We start from the raw sequence: 24,887 nt of genomic DNA on the forward strand, positions 1-24,887 counted from the left end.
TCCTCCCACCAGATCCCAACAGCAATTAGATTCCAAAGAAAATCACACAGAGAGTCTGCATTACTTATAAACTGATTGGCCTATTTGCTCAGACTTCTTATTAGCTCTTGTAGCTTATATTAACCCATTGTTATTTATACTAGCCACATGGCTTGGTACCTTTCACAGCGGGGGCAGGTTACATGTTGCTTCTTCGGTGGTCTGGGCTGGACTGGAGGAATGGGCTTCCTTCTTCCCACAATACTCCTGTTCTCATCGCCCCGCCTCTACTTCCTGTCTGGTTGACCTGCCTATACTTCCTGCCTGGTCAATCAGCATTTATTTAAAACATGATTGACAAAATACAGACAATTCTCCTGCACCATATTCATACATGTATGTAACAACAAATAATGGAAATAAAGCTACTGAATTTAAGACAGCAAGAGGCATATGTGAATGTCTAGAGGGAGGAAAGGGAAGCAGAAATGGTGTAATCCTAGAATATCAGAAACTAAGAGATAATTTTTAAAGATAATTTTAAGGATTATAGAACTCTATCTTGCGTATTAGAAAAGTATTTACATTTATTATGTCTTAAATGTTTACAAATTCAATTGTAACTAATTCTCTCTCTCTTCCCCCCCCCTCCCTCCCTTCCTCCTAAATGGGGAGTTAGCTTTAATCTCACTAGTCAAGAGGCAGAAACATGCAGTTTGAGGCTAGCTTGATCTATTAATTTCCAGGCCAGTCAGGGCTATTCAGTAAGACCTTGTCTCAAATACACAAACACACACACACACACACCAAAAAAATCTTAGTATGAGGATGTCCTATTAAAATCTTTGACATTACATGAAATTTTCCAATTACTTTGTAATCTACCATTATGTCCACTTAGGGCCAGGCATGATAACATATGTCAGTAATCTAAGATCATCTACTGCTAAATAGGTAACTCACAGCCAGCTTGAGTTACATTAAGACCCTGTCTCAAGAAAAAAAAAATCAAAAACTTAGGCAAGAAACCAGCAATCTTTGTTCAACTGTTTCCCTGAAGAGTAATTAAAAATCTTCATACAAACTCAATGTTTTTTTTATTTAACTGACCATAAATTTCTGGTTTCTCAAAATGCCAAGTATAAGTCTTCTTTAGGAGATAAATTTAAAAAAAAAATCTCTGTATTCTATTTTTAAATTTTTAGTTACATAATGCATACAATTTAATGACTTATTTCTTCAGCACGGGAACATGTGCTGGTCTTCATCTGGGAATGAGGTTGAGGAACATCTAGACTGGATTCCATGTGTTACGTCTCCATTATTTGACTCCTGGAATCCTATGGCCTGGGCTTGCCCCAAGTAGAGTCTTTCCTTTTTTACACTTCTATGCCTGCAACTATCTGTTCTAGTTCAGGATTTTTGTTTTGATTGGTTGTTTTCTTTTCTCTTTCTCTCATTTTTGGTGGCTCATGTTCTCTAAGCAGTTTTTAGGCCAGACATAATGGAAATATTCACTTTTCTTATATTTTTGACACTTAGGTTCATCAAAGCCTTGCTTCATATGAACTTGCCTAAGGAATTTAAGTAGCTGTTGCTTACTGCTCTGGTGCAGTTCTGTAGTCTTCGTCCAAAAATACTAAATACAAACATAACTCTTCCTAGCACCTTTCCCTTTCATTATGAAACCTTCACAGCTTGGATCAGTCTAAGTTACATGCAGACACTTGAGACCAAGTCACCAACCATTTCTTCATGGGGAGGCCCAGGAAGTGAGAAGTACAAGCCATGGGCAGCTGGGGTTCAACCATACCTTTTCCTGACCCACTCAGCAGTGCTATCAAAGACGCTGGTACAGTTATCAACAGAAACTTTAAGACAACAGCCTGCAAGCAGAAATCAACCTTCCTTTTGTGTATAATCTTTACCCAGCTTTTTTTTTAAGTAGCTACTTGTTACTGAGTAAAGACAAAAATAAAACAGATGCCGTTACACCTGTTGGTGACACACAGATTACTGAGCAACTGCTACATGGGTTTAGCCAGTTACCCATTTGAGATAGGACAGTTGCTAGTCCTTCCAAGTGAAGAAGGATCTATTCAGCTTTTATCACTGACTTCATAAACTTGCAAGGGGGAACCTATTACATCAGTATTAAACTACATGTAAAAATTAGGATCAAAGTCCTTATTTCACAGCTGAGAACCTTTCACTAATGATATAAACATCACAACAACCAATTTATATCCAATAGTTGAGAAAGTTGTCTCCTCTTCCCACCTCTTGATCTAGAGACATGTTAGGATTACAGACACACACTAGTGTCCAGCTTTTTAATACAGCTTCTGTAAATTAAAACTCAAGTCATTAGGCTTATTTCTCCAGCCTTCTCAAAATGATTTTTTAAATCATGTAACTCATTCCATGAGTTTCTCAAACTCCTGAATTTTACAAAATGGTGGTTTTGATTTTTACATCCTTTCTGTATTATCAGTTTTAGTTTTCTTTTCAAAAATAATTATGTTGTATGTTATCTTCTCAGCATTCCACAAATCTTTCCAAACATCCAATATTTTCAGTGTAAGATTTCCTTAGGGCTGAAAAGACACTTAGAGAGTAAAGGTACTTGTCCCCAATACAGATGACCTGAGTTCAATTCCTCACATGGTAGGAGAGAATAAACTCCTAAGCTGTTCTCTGACCTCCAGAGCTAGCATGTGTGCACACAAGTGCACACACACAAACACACACCCATGCACAAGTACACAGGCACACACAAAATGATACATTTTGGGGGGGAGGGGACACATCCATCCACTCTGTGGCAATGTCAAAGAATATTAACTTTAGAAATCCTATTCCTTTGGATTCCCTGCTTTCGAGTAAAGTCAGTATTGAATGAGAGTTAATCACTAATATTCCTATGGGTTCTATAATACACTGATTACATCTATTCAACATGTATACCTTTCCAAGATCTTGAGAAGTTACAACTAGCTGAAAACTAATCAAACAGAAGCAGTAAAATTACACTGGTACTTACCAGGAAAGTAAAGTGTCTGTTAGATTCTTCCCAACAATAAATATCTTAATTTTGCATGTAAATACCTAAAAAGTACTTACAAAGGAAAAATTAGAAAAGATTCCTTAAATACTTTCCAAAATCCTTTCAAGGCTGTATGTATCTTGACAGGGCTTCTCCGTTGCTATGCAGCCAGTCTTGGAACTCTTTCTGTAGACCAGGCCGGGCTCAAACTCACAGAGATCCTCTGTCTGCCTCTTACTCCCAAGTGCTGGGATTAAAGGTGTGTGCTACCATTTTAAAAGTACATAAGAATTAATTTAAAAAGCTGACGTGATTGTGGCTGGCAATGCTGCCTTTTCTATGCAATAGAACCTACAAATATAAATGCACTTACTAGAATGACCTAAAGTCATGATCAAACTTATTAGCAATGTTTCTCTGACAGGTGGTGGAACAGCGTATGCCATCTATCAGTTAGCTGTGGCTGCATTTCCCAAGAAGCAGAACTGACTTTGTCATCCCAGGCTTCACATGGTTCAATTGCATTCAGCACTTGATGGATCTGGAATTTGATGAGTAACTGAGCTCTTTGGGGATCACTATTTATTGACGTGTACTAACTGTCAGCAATAAAGCAGTCTTTACCATGAGAAAGAAAGGAAGGAAGGAAGGAAGGAAGGAAGGAAGGAAGGAAGGAAGGAAGGAAGGAAGGAAGGAAGGAAGGAAGGAAGGGAGGAAGGAAAAGAGCTGACATGATTGTGGCTGGCAATGCTGTCTTTTCTATGCAATAGAACCTACAAATATAAATGCACTTACTAGAATGACCTAAAGTCATGATCAAACTTATTAGCAATGTTTTTCAATGGCATTCTCTAAATTTTCAAACAATAATTTTACATGCATTTACAATATATAACATATATTAGGTAGCTTTAGCACTGAAATTAGTCTATTGGTAAAACAGCTTGGAAGGATAAACCAAACTGATTCCCTCTCTATTCGCCTACTCAAATGTTGAGTATGACAGTTTTTTTAAAGGATAAAATAAAATTCTAAGTTTTGTTTTCACACCCAGAAGACTAAAATGCCTCTGACCCCCTCCCAATGTTTATGATACAAAATCCTGGAAAGTTATACACAGATCCCTAAACAAATGCAATAACTTTATTTTAGATTATCAAAAACTTATTAATTCTGAAAATTATCAACCAAGTAGTTAAAGCCATTCAAGTGTAAGTGACCTACTAGGACAAAAATTTTACTTTTGTAACTTTTATTAACATATACTCAGCCTCAAGGGTTACACTTGAAAACTCTCTGAAACAAATTTCTATGGCAATTTCCTTGTCTGTTTATACCACAACATTCCTGCAACCCTAGCCACTTTACAAAGGAAAATTTGCTTTAAAACTGATGGCTTCTATTTGAAAGAGGCTCTATTAACCCTTAAGTTTCATCAATCATGATATCTTAGATTATCATATATATTGCAACTGTTACATGCATAATGGATTCTGCTTTGGAATCTGCTGAGTCACAGATTTCTGCTAAGGTCCACAATCCCTAACACAAGAAAGGGTTGTTTATAGGCTGGACTCTCTGACAACAAACTTGGGCAGACGAGAGGACTTCCACAGTAGCATACACAGTGAGGACATGAGGCAAACGTACCAAATCCCAGCCTACAAAAAGCACCCCAACACTTACTAGCTTTCAAGAAACACAAGACACATTTTCAAGGCAGAAAAGATCATACTGGTAATGACTCTATACTGTCAGTGCAATTCAACTTAATCTTGAACAATTAAAATACTAGGCTAATACTTCAGAATAACACTTAGGTCTGTTTTAATAAATTATACATGAAACAAACTGTGTATATTGTGTTGTTTTGCAATACTTAGAACATCTTTGAGGGGCTGATGAGATGGCTCAATGGTTGAAATGCCTGTTGGAGATCAGATCCCCAGAACCCACATCAAAATGATAGGTGAGGCTGTAATTCCGGCCTTGGAAAGCAGAAGCAGGGGATCGGCAACAAGCTGATTAGCAAGGCTAGCTGCATCAGTGAGCTCTGGGTTTGCTTAGAAACCCTCTCTCAAATTATAAAGTGAAAGAGTAATTGAGGAAGATTCTTGACACCAACCTTAAGGCCTCTACATGTACCCACACAAACACACACACACGAAGAAAAACAAACATCTTTGATAATTCAACTGTGTTCAAATTGGTACATTTATGCTGAACATGGTGAACCAGTACTTAGAATGCTCAGACAGGAATAGTGCTGCAAGTTTGAGGCCATCATAGGCTACACAGTGATACCATTTCAAAATACCAGTAACAGTGAAGATGATGTTTAAACAAACTGTCAAGAGTTTAATTAATGCAATGCTGACAAAAAGTTTTAACTTTGAAACAGCTTAAAACATGCCAAGTATGTTTCAAGAAACCTGTTCTTGTTATAAAAGTAACAAATGAAATAGATTGATAATCCACAGCCTACTATTAATACTTTTCCTTGACTTTCTTTATAGGTAAAGTTTGAACATCTATTTTTTTATTAAGACAATAAATCTTTGTCACCTTGATAAAAGAACAAAAATGAACTTTCAAGTTCAGACATAGGTTTGTTAACGTGAAAGTGGAGTGGAATGGATAAAATAACTTTTGTTGGTCTTAAAGAATGGGGGAGGGGACCAATGAGATGGCTCAGCAGTGAAGGCACTTGTTCACAAGCATGGTGATCAGAGTTCAACACCAGGAACACACATAAAAGTGTAGGAGAGAACCAACTCCACAAAGGAATCCTCTGACCTCCACAGATGCACATGCATATGTACACACACCCAAATTAAATAACTAAAAAATTGATAGGAAGGAAATGTCTTCAATACATTCAATGTAAATAACCTAAAGTTTCATGTAGAAATAAAGATGTTACAAAGAGAAAAGTAATGGATACTTAAATAATTTGTAGTCTATAACTATAAAAATTGCTAAAATGCAAATACCCTTTTTGACTATTACCTATGATGAAATCAAATTAGAAACGTAACTGGGATATCTCTTTGTGCAAAGAAATTCAACTAAGCATGTAATATGTCAAAGAAAATACTCTGTAAATTCCAACCGCAAGCATATAAAAAAGAATAAGTAAAAGATGTGTTTCAATGAAAATCTGTGATAGTCTCAATGTTTCTGGTTTTGTTTTGGTTTTGTTTGAAATGCAATCTTATTCACCAGCCCAGGCTGGCCCGGAACTTGCCATCTTTCTGCTTCTGACACCATTATGCCTAGCTTAATAATGCCCAATTTTGCCACCTTGATATGGCTACTATAGATAATACCAATGTAACAGAAATAGCACAGTCTGAGGACACATTCCGCATTTTATTTACATTTCAAGACTAACTTTGATCTGAAATCACATATCCATACACCTATTTCCTTTTCGTTGCTTCACTTAAAACCTCTAAGCATGTTTTATTAAACAAAGACTGTAAACAAATATTTATCATGTCTGTTACATGGAACAAACGGGAACAGCTTTTAACAGAGATTCATCAATACCACAAACATCTTTTTATTATAAATACAGGTATCAAAACAATCCTGAAGCTATTTTGATGCTATAGTAGTCAGCACCCACACCCGCACCGCTTCGAGTTAACACAATTGTGACTACTCATTATACCTGCTACTTTAAACAGTTCGCTGTAGTCTAAGGACGATGGATAAAGCATGCCATTTCTGCTCTTCCTTCTTGAGACTTTATTGTTCAGAAAGACAACGGTTTCCACTGCCATCTGACACTCCTTTGCCGTGCTTTTGTCTTGAAAACCTGAATTCAATTTTGAATACTTCAGGCTCATGTTTAAATGACAGTGCTTTAAGAAGAGAAAGAAAAAATGTGCTGCACTTCTCCTGTTACCTGAAAACATAATAGGTGTACATATATTAAATATATTCTTACAACTGTCCAGGTCATGTTTACCAGCTGGAATTCTTTTACTTAATGTGTGGGTATTTTGCATGGTGATATTTAATCAAGACATTAACATGAGTAGAAGGTTGTTGATTTAAGACAAGTTTGAGATCCACTAAAATCAGTTGTTGTACGTTTGTCCTTCTGGTGGTTGTGGAAGCTTCATATTTTCTTTGGACATCATTAGACGTCTTAGCTCTTGGAGGACAACTTTAATGCTATAGGAATTTTGCCATTTTGCTAATACTGGTATGCTTCGTGCATCCACCTGAGAGGGGAGGAAAAGAGGAACAATTAATTACCAAAGTACTGCAGAACCATAGCTAAACATAGTGGAGCAAATCAGAGCAGAGAAGAGATCACAAGGTCAAGCCAGCCTGAGATAGACATGGAAATCCTGTTTCACAGTAAACAAAATTAATAATAGTACTACTGATGATAATGTACTACTATGTACCAATATTTTAAATATACCTTAACAAGAATGCTATACTATGACATTTCAGATTTAAATGTATACTGTAATGCTAAGGCTCATAATTAATATATTTAAAATAATATATTTTAAAAATATTCTTTAACAAGAAAAGCATTAACAAGATTTTCTAAAAATTTAAATTTTAAAATTTATTTTCTGTACTTTACAATAAACATACAGCAATCTTATTACCAGAGCTATCATATGCATACAAACACTATATTAAATAACTACTTTGTAAACATTTATAAACCTTCTTGATGATTAACATGAGTAGAAGGTTGATTTAAGACAAATTTTAGATCTACTAACACTGGTCAGAATACTCCTTTCTATTTCCAATAAAATTCAAAAGGAAGAAACAATTTAAACTACTTCTACATGTAGACAACATGATCTTATACACAGACAACTCAAAGAATAGCATTAAAGAAACTACTGGGAGTCCAGGAATGATGGAGTACACCTTTAATGCCAGCCACTCGGGAGGAAGAGGCAGGTGGATCTCTAATGGAGGAAGGTCATTGGTTAATAAAGAAAATGCTTGGCCTGATAGGTTAGAACATAGGTGGGTGGAGTAAACAGAACAGAATGCTGGGAGGAAGAGGAAGTGAGGCAGACACCATGCCTCTCCTCTCCAGGGCAGATTAGATGAAGCTCCTGCCCAAGATGGACGAAGGTCAGACATGCTGAATCTTTCCTGGTAAGCCACAGCCTCATGGTTCTACACAGATTATTAGATATGGGTTAAAGCAAGGTGTGAGAGTTAGCCAGCTAGAGCTAATGGGCCAAACAGTGTTTAAATGAATACAATTTGTGTGTTGTTATTTCGGGTATAAAGCTAGCCAGTGGCCAGGAGCCGGGCGGCGGAACACAGCCTGTAGCTCCTTACTACAGATCTCTGTAAGTTGGAGGCCAACCTTGCCTATACACTGAGTTCCAGGCCATCCAGGAATACATAGTGAAATCCTGTCTCAAACACATGGTGAGAGGAACAAGAAGGGGGAAAGGGGAAAAGGGAGAAAGAGGAAAAGCGGGGAGGAGAGAGAATGAGGGAGAGATAGAAAGGGAAGACAGAGAGGAGAGAGGGAGGACAAGAGGGAGAAAGAGTGGGGGAAGAAACTACTGAAGCTAGTATGTTCATAGGTATCCATGATTTAAAAAAAAAGTTGTATCTTTATCTACTTGTAATGAATCTAAAAACTAAAATTAAAAAATTTTAAAAATTAAGAAATTTACAGGGAAGGGATGGTAGATGAGAACATGAGGAAATAGAATAGTCAAGGGGGGAGAGAGAAGGAGTGGGAGAGCAATGAAAGAAACACCTTGATATAGAGAGCCACTATGGGGTTAGGGAGAAACCTGGAGCTAGCAATAGAGGAAAGGATGCCTGAACTGACCTAACCCTGTAGTCAGAGCGGTGAATACCCCAACTCTCATCAAAGCCTTCATCCAGTAACTGATGGAACCAGTTGCAAAGATCCACAACCAAGCACCAGGCCGAGCTCCAGGAATCCAATCAAAGAGAGGGAGGAGAGAATATATGAGCAGGGGAGGTCAAATTCATGATGGAGACATTTTCAGACAGCTAAACCAATTTTGTGGAGCCTCATCAACTCTAGACTGACAACTATGCAGTCTCCATGGGACCTAACTAGGCCCTCCATATGTGGGAGACAGTGGTGAAGCTTGGAATATCTGAGAGGCCCCTGGCAGTAGGACCAGGGTCTATCCCTGGTGCATGAGATAGCTTGTTAGAACCCAATCCCTATAGCAGGATGCCATGCTCAGCCTTAATGCAGGGGGAGAGGCCTGGCCCTGTCCCAACTTTAATGTGCCAGACTTTGTTGACTCCCCATAGGAATCCTTACCCACTGGGAGGAGTAGATGGGGGATGGGCTGCAGTGGGGTAGGGCAGGTGGGAGGAGGGGTGGGAGAAGGGGGGAATAACAGTGGTTGGAATGTGAGATGACTTGAGAAGGAAAGAGGGAGGGAGGGAGGGAGGGAGGGAGGGAGGGAGGGAGGGAATCAACCAAGTTACAATAGTAGGATCAAAAATAATAAGAACTGTGCAGCAGGAACTGAAATACTACTGACAGAAAGAAAAGGCCTAAATATGTGTACATGGATCAGTGAGCAGTGAGCTTGGCCAGCTGCTGGCTTCTAGGCAGCTTGGTAAGCTGATATAGAAGCTTGTCATGGAGCAGCCATGCACATGACCTATCCACTCTCCTAGGCAGGTCAGGATTCGAACCTAGCCACTAATACCTATGCACACGAGCAGATTCCTCACTTACATTGTACCAGTCTTCCTTGTAACATAGTAGGGCTTGATGAAGACAAGCCTTGGTGTTCAGTAAACAAACCTGCAGAACTGCAGTCTAATATCCTGAGAACAATGTAGACAGTATATAGTGAAGATTTTAAATATTCGCTAAGAGTTTTTTTGGGGGGATGGACTACATAGATGCCACACATGAAATTTTTTTAAAAAAAAGCCTTCAATGTATCTTAATACAAATTTATTTTACCCAAATCAATATTATATGACCATTTTAAGAATAACTAAAATATCTCCTATAGTACAGAAAGAGAGGGAGGGAGGGAGGGAGGGATTGATGTAGGGAGGGAGGGAGGGAGGATATTGGGAAGAAAGAGAAGGAAGAGGACCAGTGGGGAGGGGAATGGAGAACAAGAGTGGTGAATAATGAAATCCACTGAGGGCTACCTAAAAACATTGAGTAAAAAAAAAAAAGACTGCAAGATGAGAATTATGAAAAAAGTTGAAGCCATGCATATTAAAATGCAGTAAAGAAATAACAAGGTGACATTCTTGCCACTTGCATGTATATATATACATATGTATATATATATATATACATATATATATACACACACACACACAACTGTCTTTTTCTTAAATGTCCGAGTCTCTCCCTCAACATCGATGCTTGACTCTGCAATTAAAAATCTTTTCTTAGTAAACTGTGCTTCACACCAACTCATCCTGAAATTCTACTCTGTGACCCAAGTCAAGAATGCTAGGCCTCGCACTGGGGAGATGGCTCACTCAGTCATGTCATTACCAGGCAAGCTCAAGGACTTGAGTTAATTCCTTACACGGAAACCAAAAAGCTAAGAAGAGCAGTGTGCACCTGTACCCACCACAGGGGTGCCACAGAGCTGAAAGGCACCAGCCTAGCCAAATCAGCAAACCCAATTCAGTAAAAGGCTCAGAACTGAAGATGATGCCAAATGACAGCCTCTGCTTCTTTGAACAAACACGTTCACACAAACACAACCAATCGCCTCCCAAACATTGAAAGATGAGACTGCCAGAAGCATCTGAGGAGTCTATGAAAAGAAATTCTCAAGGCTCAACAGCCAGCGCATTAAGCTGCTTTTAAGATTGATTTTTTAAATTGTGTAAGTGAAAGAGAGAGCAACACGTGCACGCGCACAAGTGCAAGTGTGTGTGCATGCGCACACATGCATGCACACACACGGGCACGCACATGCATGCATGATGACTATAAATGTCCTTGTAGTGCAGAGGACAACATCAGATCCTCTGGAACTGAAGTGAAGGAGGTTGCTGAGTAGGCCCTCTGGAAAAGCAATATACATGCTTGTGCTGAACTGTTTATATGGCAACTTGACAGCAGCTGGAATCATCAGAGAAGGTATCTTAATCAAGAAAATACTTCCAGACTTGGCCTGTAGGCAAGCCTGTGGGACATTTTCTTGATAGATGGCTATGTGAGAAGGACCAATTCACTGTGGGTAGTGTCATCCCTGGCCTGATGGTCCTAGGTGAAATAAGAAAGCAGGCTAAGAAACAAACCAGTAAACACTAGTCCTCCACGGCCTCTGTACAGCTCCTGCCTCAGGCTTTTCCTCCAAAGATGGACTGTGCTCCTGCTTCCAGCTTCCTGCCATCAACATCTCAGTCCCTTATACTGTGTCTCTTGAAGAAACTGAAACTTCCCTAGTGACCTGTATACCAAAATTCTGAAATAATAGTTTTCTTGACTGCTGCTTAGCTATTTGGCTTTATTCTTTCAACTTATATGTACCTTTCAATTCTCTGTTTATGGCCAGAGACTACCTTGTATTTAGCAAGTACTCCCAATGGAGAACTTAGGAATCCTCTTTTCCCAAACTTTAGGTGAGGTGGGACAATCATGACATTGAGGAGTATATCACTTTAAAGACTAGTCCAATATCTTAAACCACTCTCTTGCCTGAGATCTAGGTTGAGGTAAATCAACTCTGGAGTGACTTCCACAGGGGAAAACCCATTCAGCAGTACATTTTGGATCCAAAACCCATTAGGAACGGCCTCTCCAATGGCACATGCTATGGAGCTTTCTATTCCTTTTCCTCTTTAAGCGCATTTTGTCACACCTGCAATCTCATGGATAGGGAACCCTGCTCATCTCTTGGCCAACACATTGTTTTCATACCCTCAAACTTTTCTCCTGCTGAGACCCTCTCATTTCTATAACTAGCAGTCTTATTAAATAGCTACACAATTATCTAGAAGACAAATCTCTCGGTGTGTGGCTGTGAGAATTTCTAGATTGGGTTAAAAGAGGTGGAGAGACCTACCCTAAATGTGGGTGGCACCATTCCATGGGCTGAGGTCCTGAGCTGAATAAAAAGGAGAACAAAGAGATGAATGCCAGCATTTATCTCTCTGCCTTCTACCTGGGATGTGACTAGCTGCCTAATGCTTAAGTTCCCTACCTTACTTGAGCTTTCTTGTCTGTGTCTCTCAAACTAAAAGTCAAAATAAAGCCTTTTTCCCCTATGTAGTTTAGGGAGAACTACTTTCAATATGGTAGTTTGAAGACCAAAATAAAATATTTAATCACCACCAGTTAGTGGAACTCTTTGGGAAGAATGGAAGGTGTGGCCTTGTTGGAGGGGGTGTATCACTGGGAGTGGGCTCTAACATTTCAAAAGCCCATGCCAGTTTGTCTCTCCCTACAGATCAGACGTAAAGCACTCAGTACTGATCCAGCACCATGAAGGCCATGGACTCACCCACGAAAACTGTTAAGCCCCAAATTAAATGCTTCCTTTCCTAAGAGTTGACTTGTCACGATGACTAATCACATCAGCAGAACAGTAAGACAGGAATGTGGGGGCTCTAAAATTTACAATCTATAGGGTTTTATTTCATGAGAGTTTAAGAACCCAGCTATTTTGTATATCTAATGTTTTAAAGAACTAATAACAAAATAGGCAATATGCTTTGTCTACTCAGAAAGCCCAACCCATGGGAAATTGAAGAAATACAGAACAAGGCAGTACATGTCTACTTCTAGCCAGAGCCCAATAAGCATGTATCTCAACTGTAAATACAGCATAGGCCAGTAGTGCAGTACTGTAGAACTCATTTAGAGCTGGAGCATCCTAAGGTTTACTGTCCTTCTTTTCCACAGTGCTTTTCTTTTAGATACAGAATATAATTTAACCTAATTATAAGTTGGAAATTTTGGAAACTAGACCTGAAGATAGAATTACAGGAGAAATTTCCATGTATAGGGGTGTCTTTCTGTTGATTAGCTCTTGAACAGGAAATTCTACCATCCTGCTTGTTTAGCAGGCTTCCCTTTTGACTTTTCAGCTTTTACTAGCTCTTCTCAATAATGTTTAGGTTAATTCATCTCCTCAACACATGAACTTTCAATGTTGTTTCTAGTAAGTTGTATCTTTATCATTGCAAGTCCAAGTTTAGAATTAAGGATTGCTTACTACTATGGTCAAATCAGTAGCCTAAGGAAAGAAGAAGAAAAAAAACTGGCATGCTAAATCTAAACAAACTTGGGAAGTCACCTGGTCTATTTTTAGGTCTAACTGTGAATATGTACAAATCATGTAAATGTGTTTACCTATGTATAATTATTAAAAACAAACTGGCTTCTGTGTCATGTAAACTGAAACCACTCAATTAACCCAAGTTCTTTTTAGCTCAAAAGATGTTTTGTTGTGCACAAGGTCTCATGTGGCTCAAGCTAGTTTTAAACTTGCTATGTAGCTGAGGAAAACCTTGAATTCCTTTAAGTGCCTGGATCTCCAGGTGCTAGGACTATAGGCATCTGCCACCACACACCCAGCTAAAATCCTTCTGTTTAAAGATATATATTCAGTATATGAATATATGAGAGAGAGCTTGAGAGCATAACAGTGTACATGTAAGGAAGGACCGAGTAGTATGTTCTACGTTATTTCTGTTGCTGTGCTTGTTTATAGAAGTTTCTAGCCATTTCTCTCTCTAGTCCTGCTCTCAACATGCCTTAGGAGTGCTAGAATTACAGATTTGAACCAGCATTTTTTTTCTTAAACGTGGGTTCCAAGGATCAAACTCTGGTCATCTGTATTGAGCTATAAATATAAATGTACTGAGCCATCTCACTGCCCATTCCCCAATCCCCCTACTCAAATTTTAAGCAAATTAATTCAAATTTGCCAGTAGGAAAAAAAAAAAGAATGTCTCCAGGACTATTAACAAATATTTTGCCTTTGCTTATTTTACAACTGTTAGCTATTAAAATAAAATGTCCAATGTTTTGTTGAAAATTCACCTACGTGGGTGTTTATTAAAATTACTTAGTAGAAAAAATATTTTTCTCAATTTAAAATTTGTATTTAAGGGCTAGAGAGATGCTCAGCAGATACTGGCTGTTCTTGGAGAAAATTAGGATCAATTCTAGTATAAGAAACATTAAATACTAGTCTTCTGTCAAATACCGTAAAACTTAGTCTATAACAAAGAATTCAAATCTTTTTATACCTTCCATCTTTATGAAAATATTTTAATGTCCCCACACACACACCTGACAAAATCTTTATTCACACAAACACTATGCAGCAGTCTCAGAGATTTAATCGGCCTACTCCTTCCATTTTCCTTTATTTCCTTTGCTCTAATTTCAAGCAGCTCTAATTATTCAGTCATACTTTGAGTACTGGGATGAGTATGCAAGTTTTCCCTTCATTACTGGTGTTTTTGTAAGTCTCTATGATAAACATAAGTATTTCAACTTTTCTTTTTCTTTTTTTTTTTTTAATTGAAACAAATGGATCAAAAAGCAAAGTTTCCAAAGCTGACTGAAGTTCATTTAACCACTTCCTGGTTGAGTTTTAGTTAATGAAACTGAAAGTAAAATGTGAGTTTTCTTGGGGCATAAGATAACTTTAGAGTCACTACTGTTAAAGGCAGATCCACAGAGGCAATGTCAGTCACATCCTATGCTTACAGAAAAATAAGACCAATAGCCCAAATTGTATGACTAGGTGCACTCCTATCCCCAAAATTTGAACTAGTATTTTGTCTGTCTTTTTATTTCATTTTCCTAGTAATTTTCCTATTGTTTTATAAAAGTACAAACACATAACAGATTAGAACCAAATAAGTAAACCAATGAACACTAGGCTGAACAGCATAAAATACTGTGTAAAACTATTCACTACAGGGCGCTCACCACCAAACCTGACAACCTGAGTTTGACTGCAGGAAACTATACAGTAGAAAGAAAAATCTGACTCCTCTTAGCTGTCCTCTTGACTGTGACACAAGTGTGCACTCATACACACACATATTTGCACACATATACGCAAATTAACACTCATTGCAGCAAACTTTTCAGTGAAAACTTAAAATTAACCTAATTGCTCAGCAAATGGTGCAGAGAATTTTAAACACTAAAAATGACAAATTCCATTGTTATAGTTCAGTATGTAGTAGCTCAAATTGGCTTGTTCATTATAACAAACAAAATGAGACATGTGTACATCCATGCAGACTTGCACAGTGTAAACACAGTAGTATACACAGCAACGACACCTGCTAAATTGAAGAGAAGGTTTCATCTTCGGCCAAAGCCAAAGGATAATAAAGATTATCCTTTGATATTAGATTTTAGCCTGATGCTCTACTTCACTGCAACATCTGGCCAGCCATTTTATCAAAAAGTCACTGTTAAATTGAACCAAAATAATAATAGTAATTATCCTGGCTACTTGCTCTGTAAGGATTGTGGGAAGCAGGAAATATGGCTCATCTGGTGGAGGATCCACTGTCCCAGAAAGTTGTCCTCTGACTTCCACATGAGCAAACCTTCACTTTCACGCACTTTGTGCTGGTTAATTTTTGCAAATTGTAAACAAACAAGAAACATCTGGGAAGGGGGAACCTCAACGGAGGAACTGCCTCGACCAGACTGGCCTGTGGGCGAGTCTATGGGGCACTTTCTTCATTGCTAATTGAAGGAGAGCTACTACTGTGTGCAGTGTCCTCTTGGGCAAGTTGGCCTGGGCTATGCAGGAAACTTAGCTGAGCAAGTCAGAGAGATGAGCCAGTAAGGAGCATTCTCCCAGTGTTCTGCTGCAGTTCTTTCCTTGAGATCCTGCCCTGATGTCTTCCAGTGATGAACTGCTTCCTGGGAGTATAAAATGAAATCAAACCCTCTCCTCCCCAAGGAGAAGGACTTGTGGCACAATGGTAGCACAACTCTGGCTCCAAAGGTAGTTTAGACCAGCAAGGACTGCTATTTCCTAAACCTTCCCTTGGTGTCAATCAGTCCATCTCTTCAGATGTGGAGTTGAGCACGCACCAATAGGACAAGACATAGTTATCACCTATGTCAAGAATAAAAGATGGAAAATATCTTGTCCACATACGCTTGGTAGCAAGGTTTGTGTTCTGGTGTACCATTTGTGAAGAAAGAATGGCAATACCCAACTACTTCTGCTTTGCTCACATGTACCTTTGTGTGACACCAAAATTATTCTTTGTTTCTAATAGTATTAGCATAAACTTGTGACTTTTAATAATAAAAGAAAAGGGGGGGAGAATGGATATAACATAAAATATTATTGGTAGGGAGAGGGGACACAGATGGAGTCAAGAATGTTGAGTCTTCCTTCCCAGGAGGGATGAAATTCACCCTACTATGCTGATGCTATTCTGCTCTCTAGCATATACTCCGCACTGAGTGTGCTCTCAACACGGCACCTTAAGAGCATGAGTCCAAAGTCCTAGGAACCTAACCAACAATCTACTCACCTTAGAAAATCAGCTACCCTACTAACTTGTATAGGTGAGGACAACTTACTCTTTCTGTTATCCACTTTAATGTGTCAACCATGCTTAGCCATGAATAATCAAACAGACATACTTGTTCCTCAAATAAAAACAAACTTTATGAAAATTCATTCTTTTAATCTCAAAAAATACCTCTAAAGAAAGAAATAATTAAAGAATAGTAAGCCTTTTCATCAAGAGAAGATTAGTTCAAACTAATCTAAATGGATGCAATTAATAAAATTCTAAGAAAAAAAAAGTTAGTTTTTAACACCAGAAGATTGTAAGGATAGGTCTGGCGGCTGATGCTTATATTCCTAACACTCAGAGTGCTGAAGCAGAGGACTGGTTCAAGTTCAAGGCTAGTCGGAGCTAGCTATCGGGTAACATTATATCTTGAAGGGAGGGGAAGACATAAAAAACAACCTAGGACAAACTTTATTTTTATTTTTTATTTTTGGTAAAAGAACCAACTATGTAGCCCAGGTTGGCCTCAAACTCCCAATCCCCCTGCCTCTACCTCCTGAGTGACAAACTCCTTTCTTTCAACTGAACAAAACTTTGAAAACTCTTGCCTGTATATTATATGCTATATAAAAATAAAATTATTACCATAACTTACCATTCCACTGGAATTATTGATCCCATTCATATTAATTTTTGTTACAAATCTAACGGATGGAGGAGCTTCTGGGTATTTAGATCCACATTCTACCTTCAGACTATATATTCTGTTTTCATAGTTTGTCTGGAAAGATAGGAAAAAGAAGGAACAATCATAATGACAAAAACTAAACTACTGCCCACCTGTTAACAAAGAAGAATGTAGTATGCACAAACTTGTTATGATGGTGTGTGATGGCATACAAACTTCTGTACAAAGCTATTTTAACTATATAGTTAGGAAAAAAAATCACTAAACATTTTTCATGCTTATAGTATGAAACCAAAATAATTCTACCAAGTGGAATCAAAATAATCAGAACTTATTTTTTGTGACACAAATGGTGTCGATAACAAATTAGAAAGAAAACCAACTTACATTTAGATTTTACTTTAAAATAAAAAGATACTGAAAGGACAAGTGTGTGGTTTATGTCACACATATATAAAGGCTTTCATCACCCAGAACAATCTCATTGGTTTCTATTATTTCAGTAACACTAACGATGCCTCTTTTTATTCTCACACGGATTTGTTGGCTAAAAAAATATGATCACTTTTCACAGATAGGCAGGCAATTACTTCGAGTAAAGGAAAACATATCTCATCTTACAATTAAACAATTTTTTGTTTCCCATTACTTTGGTTTATTAACTCTATTATCTGAATTAATGTATACATCATTTATACATATTTTCAAATATGGTTTCTAAATTAATGAAGTTTAGCTAATACTACATTCTTATAAAACAGGAATTTTAAGGCTATGACTTACACTTCAAGGCTATTCAGATTTATTCTCATGTAATAATTAGCTTTTCTTTCTCATTATAGCTTTTGCTCACTAGTACAGTTCTGAAATAGGATACTGCATAGTAAATTGATGCCTATATAAAACTAGGAAGAAAATAAGCCATATTAACAAGTACAAAGCTCATTCAAACATTTAGCTTTGATAAATGAAAGCTATTATCAAGTAGAGTTCAGATATGTAACATTGAACTGCTGTAATATAAAATTATGAAACAATCTGATACATGTTATTAAACACTTCAATATTTTGAAAGAGCTCTATAAAACTCACCCAGCAAATTGGTACTATATAAAACTGAGTGAAATCAAACAGTTCTCAAGAGAGAATCTTTTTCATGGTTCTTCAATTTGAATGCAGATCAGATTATCTAAAAAAAATTATATTAAAAACAAAAAACAAAAAATTCCAGGTATGGCAGTATAATTGTAATACCAGCATTAGGAAGGCTGAGGCAAGAGGATCACTTCAAGTCTGAAACTAGCCTAGGCTACACAGCAAGACTCTGCCCCCCTAAAAGCAAACAAAAAAAAAAAAAAAAAAAAAAAAAAAGAGCAGAAGCAGATCCTTGTCCTCTTCTTCCCTGAATCAGATCACAAAACCTGGCAGGCATATCCTAAAGTAGGCCAATAAATCTCATCCTTACAGCCAGAAAACAATTTTCATCTCTGAAAAGAAAGGAATAGAAAAGAACGTAATGGACCCTTATTCAGTTCCTCTCACTCTATTCAGTACTACTGGGTTAGGCTCTCTTTGCACAAACATATTCTAGACTGTTCACTCTTAATTAAGCAGTACAGAATTCTATAAAACCTACCTTGTCATGTAAAACTCTAATGAAATAAATGTAGATTCCATTTTATGACACACCTCAGTCATAAGCCTTATTACACACACACACAACTCCAATGCAATGACCCAACAGAGAAGGCCCATGGCCTACTGTCTGTGTCTCGGTGAGCTAAGAGACAGGAGCAACACAAACAGCCTTTACACCAGAAAAACCAAGTAGCTTGGGAATCCCACTGGAGACCAAATGGAGAGAAATAACGTAGGAGCTACAGCATTTCCTCCCTATCAGGAAACTATGCTAAGAGTCTGTATGCAAGACACAGGCCCAACACATTCTTCAGATACAAAGTCTACTGAGGGTAGTGGCTGGAGAAAAAACAATCTAAACAATTTCAAACTTATATTTTACCAAGTTTTGACTTAAATCTTCAAACCAGTCTAAGCCAGAATGTTAAAACTACTTGCTTTTAATTTTCTTTTAGCTAGACTAACATAATAATGTTTACAGACAGTGAAAAAAAATCAGTTTTCATCACAAATACCAAGTTATAAAGTCTTTTAACCACCAACCTTCTATTTCCTTTCTCAAATATCTTATGGAAGAATCAGAGAAGTCAGAAGGAGGCTCTCAGGAGTGCACATGAAATCTGCACACTATGTATTCTTAACAGACTTGGTATAAAAGGACTGCAAAGGAACACCAGCAAATGCCACAGAACACACTCATCTAACATTGCTAATTACATTTTTTAATAAACAGGAAAAAAATCTAAATTCTATCTAAAGAGAACAGGTCAAATTCTTCCAACAGACGGTAAGAGAGAAAAAAAAAATCGGTCCTCATGGAAGAGGTCATGATCCTAAACTACTCAGAAGGCTGAACTAGCAGGATTAAAGTACAAAGTCTACCTGGTCCACAGACTGAATTCACAGTCAGCCTGGAGGATGATGAGATTGGGTCTTTGAATAAAAGCAAAAAAGTCTGGGGACACAGCTCAGTGGTAGCAAACATATCCAGCATGGGTGATGCCTTAGGTTCAATCCCAGTATCACAATAAACAAGCAAACAAATAAATCTTTCAAATTTGTGTTGAACACACTGAATAAGACTACTAACTAAAGAATGCACTATAGAAAAAAGTATATCCATCTAGGAAAAAACTATGTAAAAATACTTCAGACAATTCTGAGAAAGACTGAAGAACAAATACACAAGAGATCAATAACAGTACTAGAAAATATTTACGAATCTTAGCCAGGCAATTTTGGTGCATACCTTTAATCCCAGCACTTGAGAGGCAGAGGCAGGTGGATCTCTGAGTTTGAAGCCAGTCTGGTCTACAGAGTGAGTGCCAGGCAACCAGGCTACACAGAGAAACCCTAACTCAAAAAAAAAAAAAAAATCCTAGCTATTTTGTTTTATTGCTGCTGAAAACCACACGTGGTATGCATTCTAACTTCATATGTTCTACCACTGAACTATTACCTCCAGAGTCTTAAATTTGCTGCTATATCTTGTAAATTATGGTATTTAGACCTCTAATATCCCACTCAGGACTGTGAAAGAGGGCAGAAGCAATATGTAATCACTGCAAGCCAATCTAGAGATCTTCAGTCACATAAGAGAGCAGGCAACATGTGACACTCTTCCAAATCCTCTCCACTTCCTTCTCTGACACAGAATGTCCTTTATCCCCACAGGTCTCAACCTTCAAAAATCCTACCAATCAGTCCTTTATAGCCCATTCCAAAGGCAATTTCCTTCCTCAATTTATTCCAGTAGAAGAAACATGATGAACTTGCTCAGCCATATTAAAATCTAACACTTGGACTGGTTTTTTGTTTGTTTATTTGTTTTCTTCTCTACTAAAACACAAACACTTTGGGGGCAACAACCATGCCACTCCTCCTCAATCCCAGTTCTCCAAGCTTATACCCTTCAAACAAGAGGTATCAATAAATAAATACTCATAAAACATACTAAGATGCAGGAATTCTTCCTGTCAAAAGTTATCACAATTGTCTTTTATTACCAATAAAATTAAACATTCACTCAAAATAAACAATAAATATGTATAATATAGCACTGACCCTTGGTGGCCCAATAATCATGCCTGTCCACCTTGTAAGTGTCATGTCTTCATCATCTTCAAGGCCCCAGCTAACCGTACCATCACCTACTCCTTTCTGTCCTTCTTCAAGTTCTTCCAACAAGCGAAAATTCCGAGGAACTTTAACTCCTATACAAAAGAATGTCAGTGTCAACGTAAACGCTCATAATTATTAAGATAGAAGGTTTTGTTGTTTTGTTCAGGTTTTTGGTATGGGGAGGAGGGGCCGAGATAGGGTTTCTCTCCACAGCCTTGGCTGTCCTGGAACTCACCTGTTAGACCAGACTGGCCTTGAAATCAGTGAGCTTGCCTCTGCCTCCCAAATGCTGAGATTAAAGGTGTGCACTGCCACCACCACCACCCAGCAAGAGATGCATAATTAAGCCTTTTGTAGATTAGATTTCAAATAATATTACACCCAAAGGCAAGCTTCCCTCAAAAAAGTATTGGGCCTCAGGAAATATCTGGCCTAATAATCCCTTAAAATGAAAAGGACAGTTGGTATCAATTGCAAATAGCTTTTTGGTTAAGTGGGACTTTGTATCCACTTCCCTTTTTTGGTGCTGAAATTTTGTCTGGTTTGAACCTGGACAGGTCACGTATGTGCTGCAGTGGTCTCTGTGAGTTCCTATGTGTCAGTTTTTTTCTAATGTAATATCACTAGATGGTCACTATATCAACCACACTCCGGGAAAGTACCATGTCCAGGAGCAGAAGGCCAACACAAAACAGACTCCAGATTTGTGTGTACATAGGCTTTTTGTTTTCTTTTGTTATTTTTTACCTTATTGACTTTTTTATTTGATTTTCAATTTGGTTTTTGTTTTATGAGACACACACATAGACAGACCGACAGACAAAATATGATTAACAGGTGGCAGTTGAGAGAATATAAAGAGTTTGGGGAGAAGAAATAGGATCAAAATATACAACATGAAAAAACTATTTTTAATGAAAATGTCACTAAAAGCATTGTGTCAAACATTATAGCAGTACTGAACATGTATATAAATTTCTACTCAATCAATTTTATACTGGCATATATCAATTATGAAGAAACTATCATAAAATGATCCTTTTCCCCTAGCTGAGGTTCTTAGTCAAGGACGCTGACATAAAATTGATGGGCAAAACCAGACAGTTCCATTAACAAATGATAAATATGAATATACAAGCTCTAATAACTTTTTATGAGAATTTCATTCAATCCTAGAAAATGCAACAAAGGGTTAAGGTTTTCTAGAATACTGAGGTAAACCACCACCCATGGCCCCCACTGGTCCCAGGAGTTAGGGCTCCTGTACCTGATCAAAGGAGCCCTACATCTGCCAGATAATCTCCATTACTGAACTACCTAGGGCCTCAAGCACCCCACACAAACACACTACCACTGAGCTATGCTCCCATCTCTATAAAGCTTTGGAAAACAAAAACTTTGCAATTAAATTGCAGCCATCATTAGACACAATTTATACAAATGCCCATATAATGGTAAATTTTTAATTCACAGAGGAAAAAAAACAGATACGACATTCCCGCTAGCCTGGTGGTGTTGGCAAACACCTTTAATCCCAGCAATTGGGTGGCAGAGATAGGTGGATCTCTGAGTTTGAGGCCAACCTGGTGCACAGAGCGAGTTCCAGGATAGCCAAGGCTACACGGAGAAACCCTGTCTCAGGAGAAGGATGGGGGTAGAAAAGAAAAATGTGTATCTTGCTAAAATGAAGTCACTAGAACAGCAATTTAACTTTCATTTCCAAAATAAATATTTCAAAAACATAGCTAGCATTTAAAATATACTTATTTCTCTTGTGTTTTCCTTTGTTTTAAAACTGAGTTTCACTATGTAGCTCTGGCTAGCCTGGAACTCACTATTTTAGATTGACATGTTTCATTCACAGATTAGAAGAGAAGCATTTTTGAAGAATAAAGTATTTTAAATCTAACACATTCACCCCAAAGAGTGACTCAATAGATTTATAACTACCTCCTTATAAATCTAAGATGGCATCAACCACATAAGCGTCCATGATATAAAGCACAATTGAACTGTAAGACATGAGCCAGATGCTAAAATACGGCCTAGAACTAACTAGACAAAATGAAAAAGACAAAATTTAAATCAAACTTTGAACATTTGATGCATTTGAACTATAGTCTGAACCACAAGTCAAAGGGCCTCCAATTTAGATGACTTCTAAGTTTCTGAAAGCACGGTATGGGCCATGTGTTACTATACAGACAGGAAAATTAATCATACAATTATTAATCACACTCTTTGTGTGATGATCACAAAGACTCTGACCATCTCTCCCCAAACCACTCTAAAACTACATGGATTACTCATTCACAAATCTATATGCTACATATCAATACCACTAGGTAAAGAGGAAATAAGCCTCGATTATGTTAATGAATTCAGGCATAACATACCTTTAGATTCTATCATTTCTGAATGGTAAATTAAATGCTGCAAAAAAAAACAGGTAAAACTGTACTTGTATTTTCTCGTTCTTAAGTCACTGGCACAGAGCCAACACCACCGGAAATGATGACACCACAATAACCCAGTGTAAAATGTGCTGAGCTTACAGCAAATGCTCTTACTCTCTCAATAGTGCTGCTGAGACTGAGCATTCAGGGACAAAATGCCTCTCCCTAAGATCTTAAGACCCAATGACAACACTAGGTTAATGGGCTCGTGCAAGCACAAAGCACCAAGTTATCTATCTGTACATGCTACAGGTGGTGCCAGGAAACAGACAAGCTCAAGGGAGAGCATGCCAGTAAAGCAGCTAACCATGTTTACCGAAGAACTATGAAGGGGTGCTTTCCTGAGAATAAAGAGGGGTACAGACAAGTAACAACACTCCATCATCTCTTCTAGTTATAATCTCAGTAAAATTAGGAATGGCACATACTTTACAAGTTAGATGTGTGGTCTTCTGACAAAGACTACTAACTGGTTACAATTGCTCTCCTGAGTAATACTGAATAAAACAAAATAAACAGCTATTCCTTCAAACCACTGTGTATGAGGTAAACCCTTCAAAAAAGTCAGACTTCACTAGCAAGCATTTCCTCTGGGGAAATTACCTCGTGTCGGTACTATTTAATAAACAGCAGCTGGTAACTTGGGTAGCTGATACTAGTACAAATCAAAGTGTATCAATCTGTGCATCATCTGTACTTTTCAGTAACATCAGTCACTACACTGAAAGACCTAGGCAAATCACAGTATCTCCACAGAGTAGATGGTCTGCAACATCCCCGATTACTAGCTACAATGCTTGTTTAATGTGAAGTTAAACTTCAAGTCTTAAGGTGAAATCAGACTCCTGCCACTCTGTCCCGTGGTAACCATATAAAAGCACAAGGTCATCAATCAGAAAACAAAGGGCAAGCTAGGTGATAAAGCACTTACCAAAAGACAAATCTACACAGGCTCCAAAGACAACACCCACACCAAAAAGGAGGACGAACAAACACATTGACCGGGAGGAATGGGCAGAGTAATGGCTTAGGAAAGGATGACCCTAGCCTTATGGGGAACAATGAGGACTGATGAGAGGCCAGGGTCGATGGCAAGGGGTTCTGATCCTACTTCATGTTCCAGCTTGGTGGGAGCCTGGCCAGTTTGGATGTTCACCTTCCTGGACGTGGACGGAGGGGGGAGGACCTTGGACTTTCCACAGGGCAGGGAGCCATGACTGCTCTTTGGATTGGAGAGGGAGGGGGAGAGGAGTAGGGGGAGAAGGAGAGGACTGGGGGGAGTGGGAGAGAAATGGGAGGCCAGGGTCGATGGCAAGGGGTTCTGATCCTACTTCATGTTCCAGCTTGGTGGGAGCCTGGCCAGTTTGGATGTTCACCTTCCTGGACGTGGACGGAGGGGGGAGGACCTTGGACTTTCCACAGGGCAGGGAGCCATGACTGCTCTTTGGATTGG

General features: G+C 38.2%; 1 protein-coding gene and 1 long non-coding RNA gene across 3 annotated transcripts in view; one reads left to right on the forward strand and one right to left on the reverse strand.

The window, feature by feature from the left end:
• LOC126490312 (uncharacterized) overlaps positions 1-6,236 on the forward strand; it is a 38,378-nt gene extending 32,142 nt beyond the window's left edge. For both annotated transcript variants that reach the window (XR_007589167.1, XR_007589166.1), the window contains one exon: positions 3,450-6,236. This is a non-coding gene — a long non-coding RNA (uncharacterized lncRNA). The remainder of the gene's footprint in view (positions 1-3,449) is intronic.
• Positions 6,237-6,371: 135 nt separating this feature from the next.
• The window catches only part of Ube2v2 (ubiquitin conjugating enzyme E2 V2), a 30,281-nt gene continuing 11,765 nt past the window's right edge, over positions 6,372-24,887 (reverse strand). The window contains exons 2-4 of the mRNA XM_050125160.1: positions 20,922-21,070; positions 17,187-17,312; positions 6,372-7,260 (exon numbers count right to left, since the gene is read on the reverse strand). Of these exons, the coding sequence (XP_049981117.1) occupies positions 7,114-7,260; positions 17,187-17,312; positions 20,922-21,070 (422 nt within the window). The 3' untranslated portion in view covers positions 6,372-7,113. The remainder of the gene's footprint in view (positions 7,261-17,186; positions 17,313-20,921; positions 21,071-24,887) is intronic.

This window comes from Alexandromys fortis, unplaced genomic scaffold, assembly GCF_014885135.2.
Source record: "Alexandromys fortis isolate MF-2015 unplaced genomic scaffold, M_Fortis_MF-2015_v1.1 scaffold_239, whole genome shotgun sequence".
In the NCBI taxonomy this organism is placed as follows: domain Eukaryota; kingdom Metazoa; phylum Chordata; class Mammalia; order Rodentia; family Cricetidae; genus Alexandromys; species Alexandromys fortis.